The 16883-nt window shown below is 37.7% G+C and overlaps 1 protein-coding gene across 1 annotated transcript; it reads right to left on the reverse strand.

Moving 5' to 3' along the window:
• Positions 1-3478: 3478 nt before the first annotated feature.
• Positions 3479-5084, reverse strand: LOC131601623 (protein DECREASED SIZE EXCLUSION LIMIT 1-like). Its single transcript, XM_058873487.1, has 5 exons — positions 4885-5084; positions 4720-4809; positions 4461-4564; positions 4033-4096; positions 3479-3789 (listed from the first exon to the last, which is right to left on the reverse strand). The coding sequence occupies exons 2-5, from the start codon at positions 4741-4743 to the stop codon at positions 3742-3744; spliced, it is 240 nt and encodes a 79-aa protein (XP_058729470.1). The 5' UTR covers positions 4744-4809; positions 4885-5084; the 3' UTR covers positions 3479-3741.
• Between the last annotated feature and the right edge of the window lie 11799 nt (positions 5085-16883).

Genomic DNA, 16883 nt, shown 5'->3' on the forward strand with positions numbered 1-16883 from the left:
CTCTTTGCAAATAGGGATTTATTTTCCCTAATCACAAGGTTTCTCAAACAGTTCTTCAATTGGGTTTATCACGTTAGTCCCTCGGCAGTGATCTTCTTCAATAACAAACAAGGTTCTATTTTTCTTTTCCAAAGTTACTAACTTCAACTAACATACTGACAATCATGCATCATTTAATTAACATACCTCATTCATACATAATGCATATACATACATTACTCTCATTTATTTTTGAGAAGCTTACTGCATCATACATTACATGCATCATAACATTGCATAAAATTAAGATTGCCTTTTCAGACCATGCTTCAACCATAACACGTGGTTCCTTCCAAAAAAAGCATCTGCGTCACATTCTAGAAAAGAGAGGGGTATTCACCTTGGATGGCATCTTTAAGCCCATCTCCCACGGAACTTTTTCTCAACAAATGCAAATTTCAGGGCATTTCAGTGTTCAATCATCTTCTACCTTTAGATCACGATAGGCAGACGTGCCTATCTGACTCTTCAGGCTTAAGAAGATTGAACAGGGGCAGCTGTCATACCCCAAAATTTGCCCAATCAAATCTACATCTTTTAATTCATCAAGGATCAAAATTAAGAGTCATAGGGTTTGACATTCCTATTGTCAAACCCGCTCTCTTATAAAATATCCTGAGACAAAATGGGGTGCAATTAACAGGTGCTTTTGGGATCCAAACCTCGGGGCCCAATTATTACATGGGTTTTATCCTTTTTTGGAGATTATAATTCTTTTACTAACATTTGTTTTTATTAATTTTATTATTACTAATTATTAGTAATAATATTATTAATTTTACTAATTAATTATTGTTAATATTAGAATTGTCATTAGGGATTATTAGTGTTATTGTTAGGATTAGTACTAATTTAAATATTATTATAATTAGGATTTTTATAGTTTTTTATGTAATTAAATTAATTGGGCAATAGGCCCATTAGGTGTAGAAAACCCTAGTTTAGGCTAATATAAATAACACATTTTCTGTGCAGACAAGGGGGGGCCAATTCCATTCACAAAAAAACCTTACACAATTGTACATAGAGGCCATTTTTTGGACTGACTAAGCTCTTCCATTCACAGTAGATACACATATATGTTTTTTTATCCGAATCCTTATTTTGTCGGCCTTGAACATATACTAATTTTTAATACATTCTGCAAATTCTTTTCATACTGTAAACACTAACACTTTCACCCAAATCCCATTTTCCTTTCACGTGTAAAACCTTGCGTTTGTTTTTTTACAAGAACGATTACCACACTAACTCATACTCCTTTCACGTTATTTTTTTTTTCCAACAAGAAAAACCTTGTCCTTCTCGATATACAAAAACCTTGTCACAACTCCCATGTGAATTACCAACGTGTAAACATCTGCCATAAATATCCAAACATCCCAAACCTGTAATCATAATTACACAATACAACTTGCAAGTTTATATTTTTTTTGTTTACAGAAAAAAGGTGAAAAGAAGTAGATTCAAAGATAGAGAAAGAGGAACAAATCGGACTTGAATCCGCACGTCACCACCACAGATCGGAAGACGCAACGGCCACCATCCACAAGCGGACTCCACGACAACAAGCATCAACCCCGCTCCAACCCATCGTCACGCGCGACGCTACCAATCAACTCAACCCAGCCGCGGAACACCCTCCGTCATTACCAATCCCGACCCGGCCTGGATCCGCCGCCAAGGCCCTCCGGCCTCCATAAAACTTCCGCATGGGTTTAATCAGAAACCGCTCAATGGAGGTTCAATTTCGTAGCTTCGACGAAAACACGGTACACCACTCTTAATCTTTGATTTCTGACCTTAAATCTTGGCTCGGTTATGTTTCTGTAAATGAGTAAAGGATGCTTGTTGTTTCAATTTCGTTTTCTTTCTGAAAAATGGTTTGAGTTGCTTATGTGTGGTGAATACAAAAGAAATACCTTAGCTTTGCTGTGTCTCAAAGCCCATACTCTCTCTCTGCAAAGGATAACGTGTGTTGATGGTATTGTTATTTCTTTTTTAAATACATCATACATTTTAATTAGACTTTATGTATTTTTATTAATCACCATTGAAATTATTAAATTTGTTGTTTATTTTGTAACGTTACATGGGTAAACTTCCTGGGCCATTAATCTACCTGAACATAGAGTTATCATTTTAAGTTTATGTGTGTTAGTACTCTTGTTTTTTTTTCGTTGATATTATGACAGCAAGTTATTCATATTAATACTAGGATGTGAGATCCTTTAGTAAACCAAATCAAACCTTCTCTCCCCATTTGTTTTATAAAACTCTTAGTTTTTCCTTTTAATTCTTTTGTCGATAATGAATTAAAATAAATATGGCTAGCTCTTAAAAAAAAGAAATTCATATTAGATACTTTTGGTCATGCACCAACATACTTAATTAATAATAAAGTTAATATTATGATTTTATTTATTATTCGTTTCGACCGAATTAATTGGTCGCGATGGGTAATAATCAATTATTTAATTAATCAATTAAAAGAAGAATACATGTTATTTTGCTAAATGGTTTTAACCAAAGTTATTGGTTACGATGATTAGCGTTCCTTCTTATCAATTCGTTATTATTTGTAATCGAATCTATCGATTATGAGGGGTAACGATAAATTAATAAATCAGTAATTAAAATACCTCAATTTGCTAAAAGTGATAATCGAATCAATCGATTAAAATTGCCAGCAATTCTCTACTAATCTATTAATTATGGTGATCAAACCTATTGATCATTGCGATTAATAGTACAAATTAAAATCAGGGTTGTACGCCCAACATTAAAAACACATTCAAAATTCATCTCTTCAATACTGCGATGTTCACAACTGCGATAAGGTAATTCAAAATACCTTAGAACATTCGCATTTCAAAAACAACTTCAAACCATTCAAATTCAATTCTAAGACGTACAATCCTGTGCCCGAACTACGTTGACTCTGATTCTCCATAAGGAGATACGTAGGCACTTGGCAACAAGGCGAGTCCCCTTCCTCAAAATCTCAATTTTCCCCCTGTTCACTTCTTTAGCTATGAAACCTTGACAGTTAGCCATAAACCTTTATCTTTGAATGTTAGCCTTTAGGAAAGGGTTGAGGGTGCCTAACACCTTCCCTCGACCTGAATATAGTATCTTACCTTGATCTCTCAACTACGTAAGGTTTCCTATTCGCCTTGGTAGAATAGGTGGCGACTCTAGAATCTTTATTTTTAGGGCAGGTTGCTACAACGAGTAAAGTAGGCATTGCCTTTCAATCCAACCCATATTTCCTCGAAGATCATCAAAAAGAATTTAATCATATAAACAATTCAACATATTCATTAAGAAAATATATAACAACCAAATGCAATTCAAATACAATTAACAAGTACGGAAATGGCATCATAAAAGTAAAGTTTCAAATACAATTAACAAGTATGGAAATTGGAAATGGCATCCTAAATATAAAGTTATATGAGTTGGTTTCATTGAATATACAATTACACGGGGGAAAATATATTATTTCCACTCCTTGAAGTAGTTCGACAAGAATAGGCAAAATCAATTATTTCCATCTTTATGCTCCGGTTTTGTGATGTAACCGGCACTTGGAAACCTTTGCATGATCTTTGTTTTTGCATGTTTCGGAGATTGGTATGAACAATCATTTGTGTAAGATGTAGAAGAATCTTCATTAGACACATTATCTTTTAGATTTCTTTATGTAATAGCCTCCATATTTACTTTCATTTGATGATGGTATAGGAGCTGGAGTAAAAAAAAAAATCTATAAAAGTTTACAAGAGGAAATACAAATTCATTTTGTCACTTTAACCAAACAAATTAATTGAAAGATTCACAACTTACTTATGCAGTAACTATACGCATACTCTTAATACACACAAAAGAACTCTAAAAATTTATTCAAGAACAATCATAAAAAAAAACTCACCAAATAAGAATGTTGTTTTCATGCCAATAATGATAATGTATTTATCTACAGTGACTTACGGTGGCATGATGATACTTCAGTACAGCTAAAGCATTTCCTTTGTGGTAATTATATATTCTTACTCTGCCAATAAGATGACAAACATAAGTTAAACAGCAGGATTTGTATCAACTATCATAAAGTACTTTTTGAAGATTAATACACATACAATGGGGAAGTCTCTTTGATGCATCTAATGCAGTTATTATAATAAATTTCAACTCCTGTTTAGGATTCAGATCTAGCTCACTTTAATAAGGAAGTTCTTCAACAGATAGTAGCTCAAATGTTACATGTTTGTCATAAATTGGATGATTCATGCCAATAATTTTTCTTTTGAAATTCATGCCAAGAATATTAACAACTTATTATGGATCAAGAAATGTCAATTTTTTGTACAACAACGTTGTTTTTAGGGGGTGCTTAAACTGTTAATGCAATTAAAAACCTGTGGTCCCAGCCAGCTGTTGCAGCAATTTTGTTATGCCGAATTGAGGTGCCTGAGATGCCAGGTAGCTCCAATTTGATTTCTTTATTGACTACACATGTACCCTACAATCAATATGACACGAATATGAAAAAGTTATAAATAAGCAGGATCAGGTATCGCTTACCAACATTAAGATTGAAAATGATCAATGAATAAAAATAACATTTACAGGATCAGATGTTCAATTGGAAAAAGAGAATATAGAAAATGAAGTTACCGAAGAATGATCCAAGCTATACATCACAATTCTCTCATCTGCAGCTCCTGAGATACCCCCTTTGCAAGACCCGTCAATGCAGATGCTCAACTACAAAATAATCAGTTATTGACTAAATACTTATTTTGAAACTTTTGAGTTATCTAAGGATGCTGATGTCCATACCTGGCTCAGAATGGAATTTCACAGAGCTTATTGGAACTCCAGGATTCCGTACATCCCACCAAAGCATGGAACCATCTTCATATCTAGAACATTTGGAATATTTGAAATTAGAAGATAGTATATAGCTCAACCTAATACAAATATTTATAATATTAATAAGATCAAGTACTAGTATCTAGGATTATTGATACAAGCTCGAACCCAATACCGATATGACAATACTAATTTAATTAATAAAGATATTTTAAGACAAAGAACACTAGCCCAGTAAAGGATAGTGAACAACAAAATGCAGCAGATAAATAGGTTCACTAACCGAAAATGAGAAGAAAAGTTCTAACAGAATGCAGCAGATAAATAGGTAACAAAATATCAGTAGAAGAAGAGGAGATAACAGAAAATTCAGAAAGAAAAAGAGGAGAAAAATCCATGATCCCAATCCTCTCCTTCAATCTTCACTCTCTCAAACCTCCTCCATCACTTCTTCAATCACCAAAAAACTTCAACAAAAAGGAACCAAAAGATTTAACAGAGATCAGAAGAAAATGGAAAAAAATTCATAACAGAAATGTAATAAACTTTTGAGAACTCTTCAACTCTCTCTGAATCATTCCCTCCATTGACGCTTCATTCATCATCTTCAATATCAGAATTCTTCAACTCTCTCTGCCTCTGAACCGAGAATCTTCACAACAACAAAACTCGATCTTCAGAATTCTTGAATCCTTCACCAAATCTTCAATCATCCTTCTCCTTGGATTCTTCATCTTCATCGAACCTTCAGACCTCAAGAATTACCTTCACGCTACTTCATCAAATTGACGCATCTTCATAATATCATCTTCTATTCAATCTTCATCTGCAAACTGCAACAACAACGCTTCAGAACATGATGAATCTGCAAAGTGCAAATTGAATCGTGCATCAATGATCGTATCACGAGGAAACAGATTCATCGAAAAAGAAGAAACACACAAACAGAATCGAAGAAGAAGACTGAGTACTATTTGCCTGATTTCTTGGAGAATGCTAATCATGTAGTCGCGTCGAAACCGATCGAAGTCATGGAAAAATTCACAAGAAAGGAACGGGTTGAGGACGATTGAGGAGAGCGAGACTGAGATCGTTGAGAGAATATGAGAGAGAGAGATTAGCGAGAGGACGGACGAGGTCGTGTTCTTGTTGCGGTAGTTCACGGAGGCGAGCGGCAGGGCGGCGTCGAGGAGGAGTTCGTTGCCGCCCCGAGTTCGTCATGAGAAGGAGAAGAACATCAAAAGCCACAATACACGTAACCCTAATCCTTTTCCCTATCTTAATTTCTTTCCTCTTAGTTAAGTTTAGTTGGATATAACATTAGAAAAGGGTTTACAAAAAATATATATATATATATATATATATATATATATATATATATATATATATATATATATATATATATATATATATATATATATATATATATATATATATATATATATATATAACATTAGCGCTTTACATAAAGTGCCATCAAAATTAAAAAAAATTCTTGAAAGCTTTATGATAGCGTTTTCACATAAGCGCAATTACATGAGTATCATTTTATTAGCGTTTCATATAAAAGTGCTATCAAATATATGTGTAATTTTTCTTTTTGTTTATATTATTAACCTATAATACCAGTTTTAAGAAAAGCGCTATTGTATTTATCTATTTGAAATTTTTCATAGCGTTTTTATAAAAAACGCTATTAAATTAGCGCTATTTAACATCAAAATAACCAGTGCCCTCAGGGCAATTGTTAAGTATTCTAAAAAAAGAAAATATTTTATAGAAACTTTAATATTTCAATTTTCAATGCATTAAATACGCAGATTACCGTGATAAATTTACTATTTTAAAATCTTAACTATTGCCATGAGGGCACTGGTTAGCATTTCCCAAAGAAAATTGTGAGAATCGGATTGAAAATAAGAGTAATGAAAAAAGTGAAAAAAGTGTCCACTTATTTTATTTTATTTTATTAATTTATTAAGTTCCACATTAGTATTTAGGGATGACTAAAATAATAGCACTTTTACATAAAGTGCTATCTAAATGAAAAATATTTTTTTCAAAAAAAATAGTGAAGAATATTAATAGCGTTTTTCAGAAAGCGCTATCTTAGTAAATAATATTAATAGCATTTTTCAAAAAGCGCTATCTAAATGTACGATATTAATAGCGCTTTTCAGAAAGCGCTATCTTACTGAAGTTTAATAATAGCGTTTTTTTACTAAGTGCTATCAAAATAACATTGTTTGTATTTTATAATAGCGCCCGACCATAAAGTGCTGTTATAAATAATTTTTTTCTTTTTTAATAGCACTTTTTTTAAAAGTGCTATTAAATTAGGCGCTACAAAATATCAATTTTGGCGTAGTGAGAAAAGGAAAATTCGGAAGAAAGAAAATAACTTGTATTAAGAAAGCCATGAATAGGCAGAATAAAGAACATATTGTGTGTTTTTGAAAAGGTACGAAAATAAAACAAAAGAAAATAGCTATGTGGAAACAATCCTATTGAGTTTCAATTCTGCTATTGCTAATATGTCTTCTGAAGGATAGAAAAAACACTTAGAAAGGGGGGTTTGAATAAGTGTAGTCTAAAAACTTGAACGATAAAAACAAATTGCACAGTTATTTTTATCCTGGTTCGTTGTTAACTAAACTACTCCAGTCCACCCCCTTGGAGTGATTTACCTCACCTGAGGATTTAATCCACTAATCTCAACAGATTACAATGGTTTTCCACTTAGTCCGCGACTAAGTCTTCTAGAGTATCCTGATCACAACCTGATCACTCCAGGAACAATTGCTTAGACACAAGCTAAGACTTTCTAGAGTATCCTGACCACCACGTGATCACTCTAGTTACAACTGCTTAGACACAAGCTAAGACTTCCTAGAGTATCCTGATCACACTTGATCACTCTAGTTACTTACAAATTAATGTAATCAAATTCCAAGAGTATTACAATGCTACTGAAAAGCTATAATCACAACAATGATATTTCTCTTAAAGTTTAAGCTTAATCTCACTAATATATTACAACAGCAATGTAGTGAGCTTTGATGAAGATGAAGTTTGTGAGCTTTGATTTGAACAGCGTTTCAGCAAGTTTGTATTCACAGAATTCGTCAGAATCGGTGTGTAACCTTGCTTCTCATCAGAACTTCATATTTATAGGCACTTGAGAAGATGACCGTTGGGAGCATTTAATGCTTTGCGTATTCCGTACAGCATTGCATTTAATGTTTCACTCTTTTGTCAACTACCTCGAGCCTTGTTTACGCTGTGTCTACTGACGTTGCCTTTAATAGCTTCTAACGTTCCTTTTGTCAGTCAGCGTAGCCTGCCATCTTGTACTTGCTTCTGATCTGATGTTTGTGTATACAACGTTTGAATATCATCAGAGTCAAACAGCTTGGTGCAGAGCATCTTCTTGTCTTCTGACCTTGAAGTGCTTCTGAGTGTGATACCATGAGAACTTCAGTGCTTCTGCTTCTGATCTCAAGTTCTTCTGATGCTTCCATAGACCCATGTTCTGATTCTGCTTTACCATCTTCTGATGTCTTGCCAGACCATGTTCTGATGTTGCATGTTGAACCTTCTGAGTCAAAGCTTCTGAGCGCTGATTTGTGCATACTCTTTATATATTTCCTGAAAGAGAAATTGCAGTATATTAGAGTACCACATTATCTCATCCAAAATTCATATCCTTGTTATCATCAAAACTAAGAATATTGATCAGAACAAATCTTGTTCTAACATCTTCAAGTATCTCATCCCTTGCTTGTTGGAGAAAGACGATTGAATCGATCTGAGCCCTTTGAACTTTGTCATTGTTGATGGAATTGAACAATGGATGATCTGGACGAGACATAGTCGTACGCTTTAATCCTTAACTTTTGCCTAGGCCGCCCTTTCAGGTTTTCAGCCTACCAGGATACCCTTTTTTGCCCAAGTCGCCCTTTCGGGTTTTCAACTTGCCGGGTGTACATTTATATATATATATATATATATATATATATATATATATATATATATATATATATATATATATATATATATATATATATATCCCTAACTTTTGCCCGAACCCTTTTGGTTCGCCGGGATGCCCTTATTTTTGCCTAGGTACTGGTTCGCCGGGATGCCCTTACTTTTGCCTAGGTACGTCGACCTAGCGGGTCTTATTTATGCGTAGTATTTTTTGACTATGTCTGCGTTTACAGGATGCGGAAAGTCTTCGCCATCCATAGTAGTGAGTATCATCGCTCCTCTAGAGAATATTTTCTTGATCACGAATGGTCCTTCATATGTGGGCGTCCACTTGCCCCTAGGATCGCCTTGTGGTAGAATAATTCTCTTTATGACCAAGTCACCAGTCTGGTATGTTTGTTGTTTGACTCTCTTGTTAAATGCTTTGATCATACGCTTCAGATACAATTGTCCATGACAAACAGCCGCAAGTCTCTTCTCATCGATCAGGTTTATCTGGTCCAGTCGAGTCTGAATCCATTCGTCTTCGTCTAACTCTGCATCTTTTACGATTCTCAAAGACGGAATCTGAACTTCAATTGGTAACACAGCCTCCATACCATAGACTAGCGACAACGGGGTTGCCCCAGTCGAAGTGTGTGCTGAAGTACGATAACCATGAAGAGAAAATGGTAACATCTCATGCCAATCCTTATAGGTCACTGTCATTTTCTGTACAATCTTCTTTATATTTTTGTTGGCGGCCTCCACAGTTCCATTCATCTTTGGTCTATATGGAGAAGAATTGTGGTGTTTGATGTTGAACTGTGTGTAGAGCTCAGTAATCATCTTGTTGTTCAGATTGGTACCATTGTCTGTGATAATCCTTTCGGGGATGCCATACCGACAAATAAGATTGTGCTTAATGAATCGAGCCACCACGTTCTTGGTAACGGAGGCGAATGAAGCAGCTTCTACCCATTTGGTGAAGTAATCAATAGCCACAAGGATGAAGCGGTGTCCATTGGAAGCGGTAGGTTTGATTTCTCTGATCATATCAATGCCCCACATTGCAAAAGGCCAAGGAGCAGTCAGAACATTTAGAGGAACAGGAGGTACGTGTACTTTGTCGGCGTATATCTGGCATTTGTGGCATGTTCTAGAATGTTGGTGGCAGTCAGTTTCCATAGTGGACCAGTAGTAACCTGCTCTCAAAATCTTTTTAGCCATCGTGTGTCCGCTAGAATGGGTTCCAAAAGTACCATCATGCATGTCTTCCATGATCTCCTTTGCTTCCTTCTTGTTCACACAACGAAGCAAGGTTGAATCATGATTACGCTTGTATAAGGTTCCATTGCTCAGAAAGAACTTGGATGCAAACCTTCTTAAGAATTTCTTGTCATTAACAGATGCCCCTTCAGGATACTCTTGATTCTCGAGTATCTTTTTACTTCATGAAACCATGGTTTTTCTTCGACCTCGTCAGTAATTATCTCATAGCAGTATGCCGGTTCGTCATGTCTTTCAATAATAACTATAGGAGCCTCATTGTCCCATCTGACCTTGAACATGGATGACATAGTAGCTAGGGCGTCTGCCAATTGATTCTCTTCTCGGGGGATATGTTCAAACGTGATCTCTTCGAAGTGTGGGATCAATGATAGCACCAAATCTTTGTAAGGCATGAGATTAGGATGCTTCGTGTCCCATTCTCCTTTGATCTGACTAATTACTAGGGCTGAATCCCCATATACTTCCAAGAACTTGATTCTTAAGTCGATAGCAGCTTTGAGTCCCAAGATACATGCTTCATACTCAGCCATATTGTTGGTACTATCAAAACATAGTCTTGCTGTGAATGGGGAGTGTCCACCTGTGGGAGAGATAATTACAGCGCCAATACCATTACCAAGTGCATTCGAAGCTCCATCAAAAACCATAGTCCATCGGGATCCTGGTTCAGGTCCTTCATCCGGGCCAGGTTGTTCATAATCAGTAACAAGCATAACATCTTCATCTGGGAATTCAAAACTCATGGATTGATAGTCGTCCACAGCTTGTTGAGCCAAATGATCTGCCACTACACTTCCTTTGATTGCTTTCTGTGTTGTGTATTGGATGTCATACTCTGTTAATATCATTTGTCATCTTGCTATTCGTCCAGAGAGAGCGGATTTTTCGAACACGTACTTGATAGGATCCATTCTAGAAATCAACAACGTGGTATGGTTCAACATATACTGTCTCAGTCGGCGAGCAGCCCATGCCAAAGCACAGCAAGTTTTCTCGAGCAGTGAGTATCTTGTTTCAAAGTGGGTAAACTTTTTGCTAAGGTAGTATATTGCATGCTCTTTTCGACCAGACTCGTCATGTTGCCCCAGTACGCACCCCATCGAGTTCTCTAACATTGTTAAGTACATAATTAGAGGTCTTCCTTCAGCAGGTGGTATCATGATCGGAGGCTCTTGCAGGTACTTCTTGATTTTGTCAAAGGCTTCTTGACATTGGTCATTCCACTTTAATACCTGATCTTTCCTCAGTAGTTTGAAGATTGGTTCACAAGTAGCTGTCAGATGGGAAATAAATCTAGCAATGTAGTTCAGGCGTCCCACGAATCCTCTAACTTCTTTCTCGTTTCATGAAGCAGGCATCTCTTGTATAGTTTTTACCTTTGCAGGATCGACTTCAATACCTTTACTACTGATAACGAAACCCAGTAGCTTACCAGACCTTACGCCGAAAGTACACTTGTTCGGATTCAGTCTCAGCTTGTACTTCTTCAACCTATCAAACAATTTCTGCACATGGTTTAGATGTTCTTCTTCAGTGTTGGATTTTGCAATCATATCGTCGACATAAACCTCTTTCTCTTTATGGATCATATCATGGAATAGAGCTACCATTGCACGTTGGAACGTTGCCCCAGCGTTCTTCAACCCAAACGGCATGACTTTGTAACATAAGGTGCCCCAAGGCGTAGTGAAAGTTGTCTTTTCCATGTCTTCGGGTGCCATCTTGATCTGATTATAACCTGAGAAACCATCCATGAAAGAGAACACTTTGCATTGCGCAGTACTATCAACTAGAATGTCAATATGTGGTAAGGGAAAATCATCTTTTGGGCTTGCTCGATTCATATCTCTATAGTCTACACACATTCTGACTTTTCCATCTTTCTTAGGCACGAGTGCAATATTGGCGATCCATGGCGGATAACTCACAACTTTTAGGAAACCAACGTTGAATTGCTTTTCAACTTCTTCTTTAATCTTCTGTGCCAAGTCATGTCTGCTCCTTCATAATTTCTGTTTAACCGTGGGACTAGTTTCTTTGATAGGTAGGCGATGAACCACAATATCAGTATCGAGTCCAGGCATATCTTCGTAAGACCAAGCAAAGATCTCAACATTGTCTCGTAACATCTGAATTAACCTCTGTTTGACAACATCTTCTAATTCGGCCCCTATCTTGATTTCTTCCTTTTCTTCGTCAGTACCTATGTTCACAATCTCGATTGGCTCTTCGTGCGGCTGTATAGTCTTCTCTTCTTGCTCTAGAAATCTTGCAAGTTCTCTACGCACTTCACAATCTTCCTCACCTTCATCCTCAGCTTGGTAGCTCGGATTTTCAAAGTCATATTTAGCAATAGCAGAGTCGTTATCAATAGGATCCAGAGTGGATATGGATCTGCAGTGCATTATGTGGGTGTGTGTGAGAACGCATAGCTATAAAAGTAAAGAAAAATAAAAGTGAACACACAATTTGAATACGAAACGTCCGATGCTTTATTGAATGAAAATATGCTTATGAAATGACAAGCCCTAACAATGGACCATTGTGCCTCGGGCGGGACACACGGCTTTAGAGTTTATTGTTTATTGAAGTACAGAATTTAAAATTGGAAATATAAAGGAAAGCAAGAAATAAAACTAAGAACGGCAATTACTCCTGACTATAGGAGATAGAAACAATGTCTTCAGTCTTCCAGTTGTCCAGCCCTTTGTCTGATGTAGGGGAGATCCACTTGTCCTGGTTGCCATTATATTCATCTTCACTTATGGCGTTGACTCCTTTACTGATGAAATGATGCTTCAAACCTTCTGGATGAGGATGTTGTTCTCCTTTCTGATCTTTAGCAGTGCAGCCTAAACCCCATTTGTTGGACTTGTACGGAATATCAAGTAATTGCCCCCAGATAGTGCAGCCACCTTCCTCTACCATAACCCTAGCGTCTTTCAGAGAAGCCATTGTGGGCGGAGCCCTAGTAACTTTAGGAGCAGTGTAGACATGCTTAGTCTCAGGAACCACCTGAGGGACCAATTCGAACGCTTGACGGGGAGATTCAAACGCTTCTCCAGTGAATTCAACATACTTGATCTCATCTATGAAGCTCACCACATACTCTTTTTCACCATACACAGTAACAATCTTGCATATCGCTAGATATTTCAGTTTCTGATGGAGAGTTGACGTCACAGCATTTGCCCCATGTATCCAAGGACGCCCAAGTAGACAGGAATAGGTGGGACGAATATCCATCACATAGAACACAGTATTGAAAGTCTGGGAACCTACTCTGATCGGGAGCTCAACTTCGCCATATACAGTACTTATTGTGCCATCGAAAGCTTTTACTATCACATCACTGGATTTCAACTCAATTCCGTCAACCTTGAGTTTTTCCAACACCAACATGGGTAGTACATTCAGAGACGAGCCATTGTCAACCACTACATGAGCTAGAGTGGTGCCCCCACATTCAATGGAGATGTGTAGCGCCTTGTTGTGGTTCTTTCCGCTAGGACTCAGGTCAGCATCAGAAAAACCAAGGTAATTGTCTGTCGTCAGGTTTGCGATACAATTCTCGAGTTGAGTGACAGAAATCTCTTGTGGCACATGAGCAGCCTCTAGAAACTTCATCATAGCTTTGGCATGAGTCTTGGAACAACTTAAGAGTGACAGCATAGAGATCTTGGAAGGAGTATGCCCCATCTGTTCAACAATGTCATAATCACTCTTGCGGATGATTTTCAGGAACTTATTTGCTTCTTCAGGGGATGAATTTTCAGTAACAGTCTCGGCTAGTGTCTGGACAGGTTCTTTACCTCGAGTATCAGCATTTGGAGTGATAGTAACAGCAGCTGCAGCAGTGTTCGGAGAGATTTCCGGAGAAAACACCCTTCCACTTCTTGTCACTTTACTAGTTCCAGCAATATTACCCACGTCGGGATTGGCGTCTTTAGAAACTTTGTTAGTTGTGAGTTCATGCTTAACTCCTTGGATATAGACCTCGGCACCATAGTTCCACGGGATAGCCTTGTCAGAAGAATACGGAACCGGACCAGGTTTAGTGATGATGATAGGAGCCACGCGGGGCTCAGCAGAAATCTTGAAGGGAGCCTTAGTAGGGATCTTTAATGGAGCTTTTGAAATTGCAGATACATCTTCAATTTACAAGCAACGAGAGAAACCTTTGCACAAATCTTCAACAGAAGGAGTCTTCTCAAATCTGATAGTGCCACGATCCATCCAGCCTTGGATACCTCTTTTCAAATTCTCACAACCATTAGGTAGGGATGCACAGTAATAACAACCTGGGTCGCAACCTGGAAATAAACCAGCTCGCAGCAGATTTCTCTTGATGTCAGGGAGAGGAGTTGACAGATCTCTCACATCATAGACATGGATTATGTCTATGATAGCATTAACAGTCTTGTCGTGCTTTGGCATGGGAGCAGTAATGACATTAGGAGTCTCTGGAGCATCGAACTCGATTTCACCGGCTTCTATCATGTCTTGAACTTTGTTTCTCAGGGCCCAACAATTATCTGCATTGTGCCCCGTAGCATTGGAATGGTAGGCACACGTAGCTTTAGGATCATAAGTTGGACTCGCATTGTTGACAAACTTCGGATGATCCTTTAGGGTGACCAGTTTAGCCTTCAGTAGATGTTGTAAGGCTTGAGACGAAGGCATGTTGATCGGGGTAAATTGTCTCCTTGGTCTATCAGTCTTGCGTGGATACTCTTGTCTAGGAACTTGTTGAGATGTTGGAGTAGAGATGAGGACGGCGCCAAAAGACTGATTCTGATCATTCTTACCACGGCCCCTCTGACTATGAACGGCATTAGACTCATTTCTTCCATGATAGGGTTTCTTTGTAGCACTAGAAGATGCACCTACATGAATCTTCCCACTTCGAATTCCATTCTCAACACGTTCTCCAGTCAGTATAAGATCAGTAAAACTAGACGAGGAACTACCCAGCAAGTGACTATAGAACGGCCCAGTTAGCGTGCCCACGAACATGTCCACCAACTCCCTATCAGTCAAGGAAGGTTGGACTCTTCCAGCTAGATCTCTCCACTTTTGTGCATACTCCTTGAAGCTTTCCTTAAGTCCCATAGACATGCTTTGTAGTTGCACGCGAGTTAGTGCGAGATCGGAATTATATTGGTATTGCTTGTAGAAAGCAACAACCAAATCTTCCCAAGTACGGATGCTAGTACCCTCCAGTTGATAGTACCATTCGAGTTGAGTTCCAGATAAGCTTTCTTGAAAGAAATGGATCCAGAGCTTCTTATCAGCAGTGTGAGGCTGAATCTTCCTTACATAAGACCTCAAGTGCATCTTGGGGCAGGAGACTCCATCATACTTAGCAAAGGCGGGATTTTGAATTTTGGAGGAATAACGACCCCAGGAATGAGTCCCAGCTCTTCAAAATCTAGCCCAGGTACCTTCTGAATTTCCACGCTTCTCAGACGCTCATCTAGTGGCCTATACTTCTCATCAGAATAATCCTCGTCTTGAGGATACTCTTCTTCTTCTTCTTGATCATCAGAACCTACATGGCTTCCATGGTTGTTCTTGACACTGAAATCATCTTCTTCCTCTTCCTCTTCCTCGTCTTTAGGAATCCCAGTTTCTTCGGCCCTCTTGGGACGACCTTTGAATCTTCTTCCCAGGTTGATCACTCCTTTAGTTTTCTTAGTATTCGTCTTCTTAGTCAGAAGAGCTTTCAGTTCATCTTGCCCCTTGGACAAGTTCAGGATCAAGGCTTTAAATTCAGCATTCTGAGCTTGGAGATTCTTGACTGATTGTTCGAGATCCATCTTTCTTACTGAAATAAACAGTGGAAAGATGAAGTATTTGCTTTACAAAACCTGTGATGTAATGTTCATGAATGATATGATTATGCGTATGCAATGTTTCGAGGACCTTGGAATTCAAATTTGTTTAAAACCAAACAAAAAGAAACTTTATTAATAATACTTAGGGAAAAAAATTGTAAATTGTTTTATTATTATCTTTTACAATAATGAAAGCATAAAACTAGAAATAAAAATAAAAACTAGGTAGGACATATGGATAAGGCATGATGAGGCGTTGAGCACGAGTGCGCACCCATCTGAGGTAAGGTCCTAAAGGAATGGAGTTCCTTTGCCCCAAGCTCTTGCTGTCAATTCTGTTCACCATATCCCATGCTCGTATAAATTTCCGGCGGTGATTCTGAGCATCATCTTCATAATCAAACATAATCCCTTGTATGAGCATCTGATGAGGACCATCTCTTTGAGCGTAACCGAGCTGACGCAGTGCCAAGCAAGGATTATAAGTAATACCTCCTCGTATTCCAAGTAAAGGCACATTAGGATATTGTCCACAACGGTCGATGATAGTAACACTCTCCTTGGATAAAGAAAGCCAACGGATATCAGCATGAGAAAGTGACATTATCCTCTTATGCCATTTCAGCCTTTGGTCGTTCCTTATTACTGAGTGAGGAAAGTGCGAAATAAACCACTTAGATAGAAAAGGTATGCAACACATAAGAGTCCCTCGTTTCTTCATAGTACGAGTGTGAAGAGAGTGTAGGATGTCTCCAAGCAAAGTAGGAACTAGGTTGCGTGTCAGAAATATCTTTATGGCATGCACATCAATAAACTGATCAAGATTAGGGAATAATACTAAACCATAAATGAGTAAAGCTAATATGT

This window comes from Vicia villosa, linkage group LG5, assembly GCF_029867415.1.
Source record: "Vicia villosa cultivar HV-30 ecotype Madison, WI linkage group LG5, Vvil1.0, whole genome shotgun sequence".
Taxonomy (NCBI): Eukaryota; Viridiplantae; Streptophyta; class Magnoliopsida; order Fabales; family Fabaceae; genus Vicia; species Vicia villosa.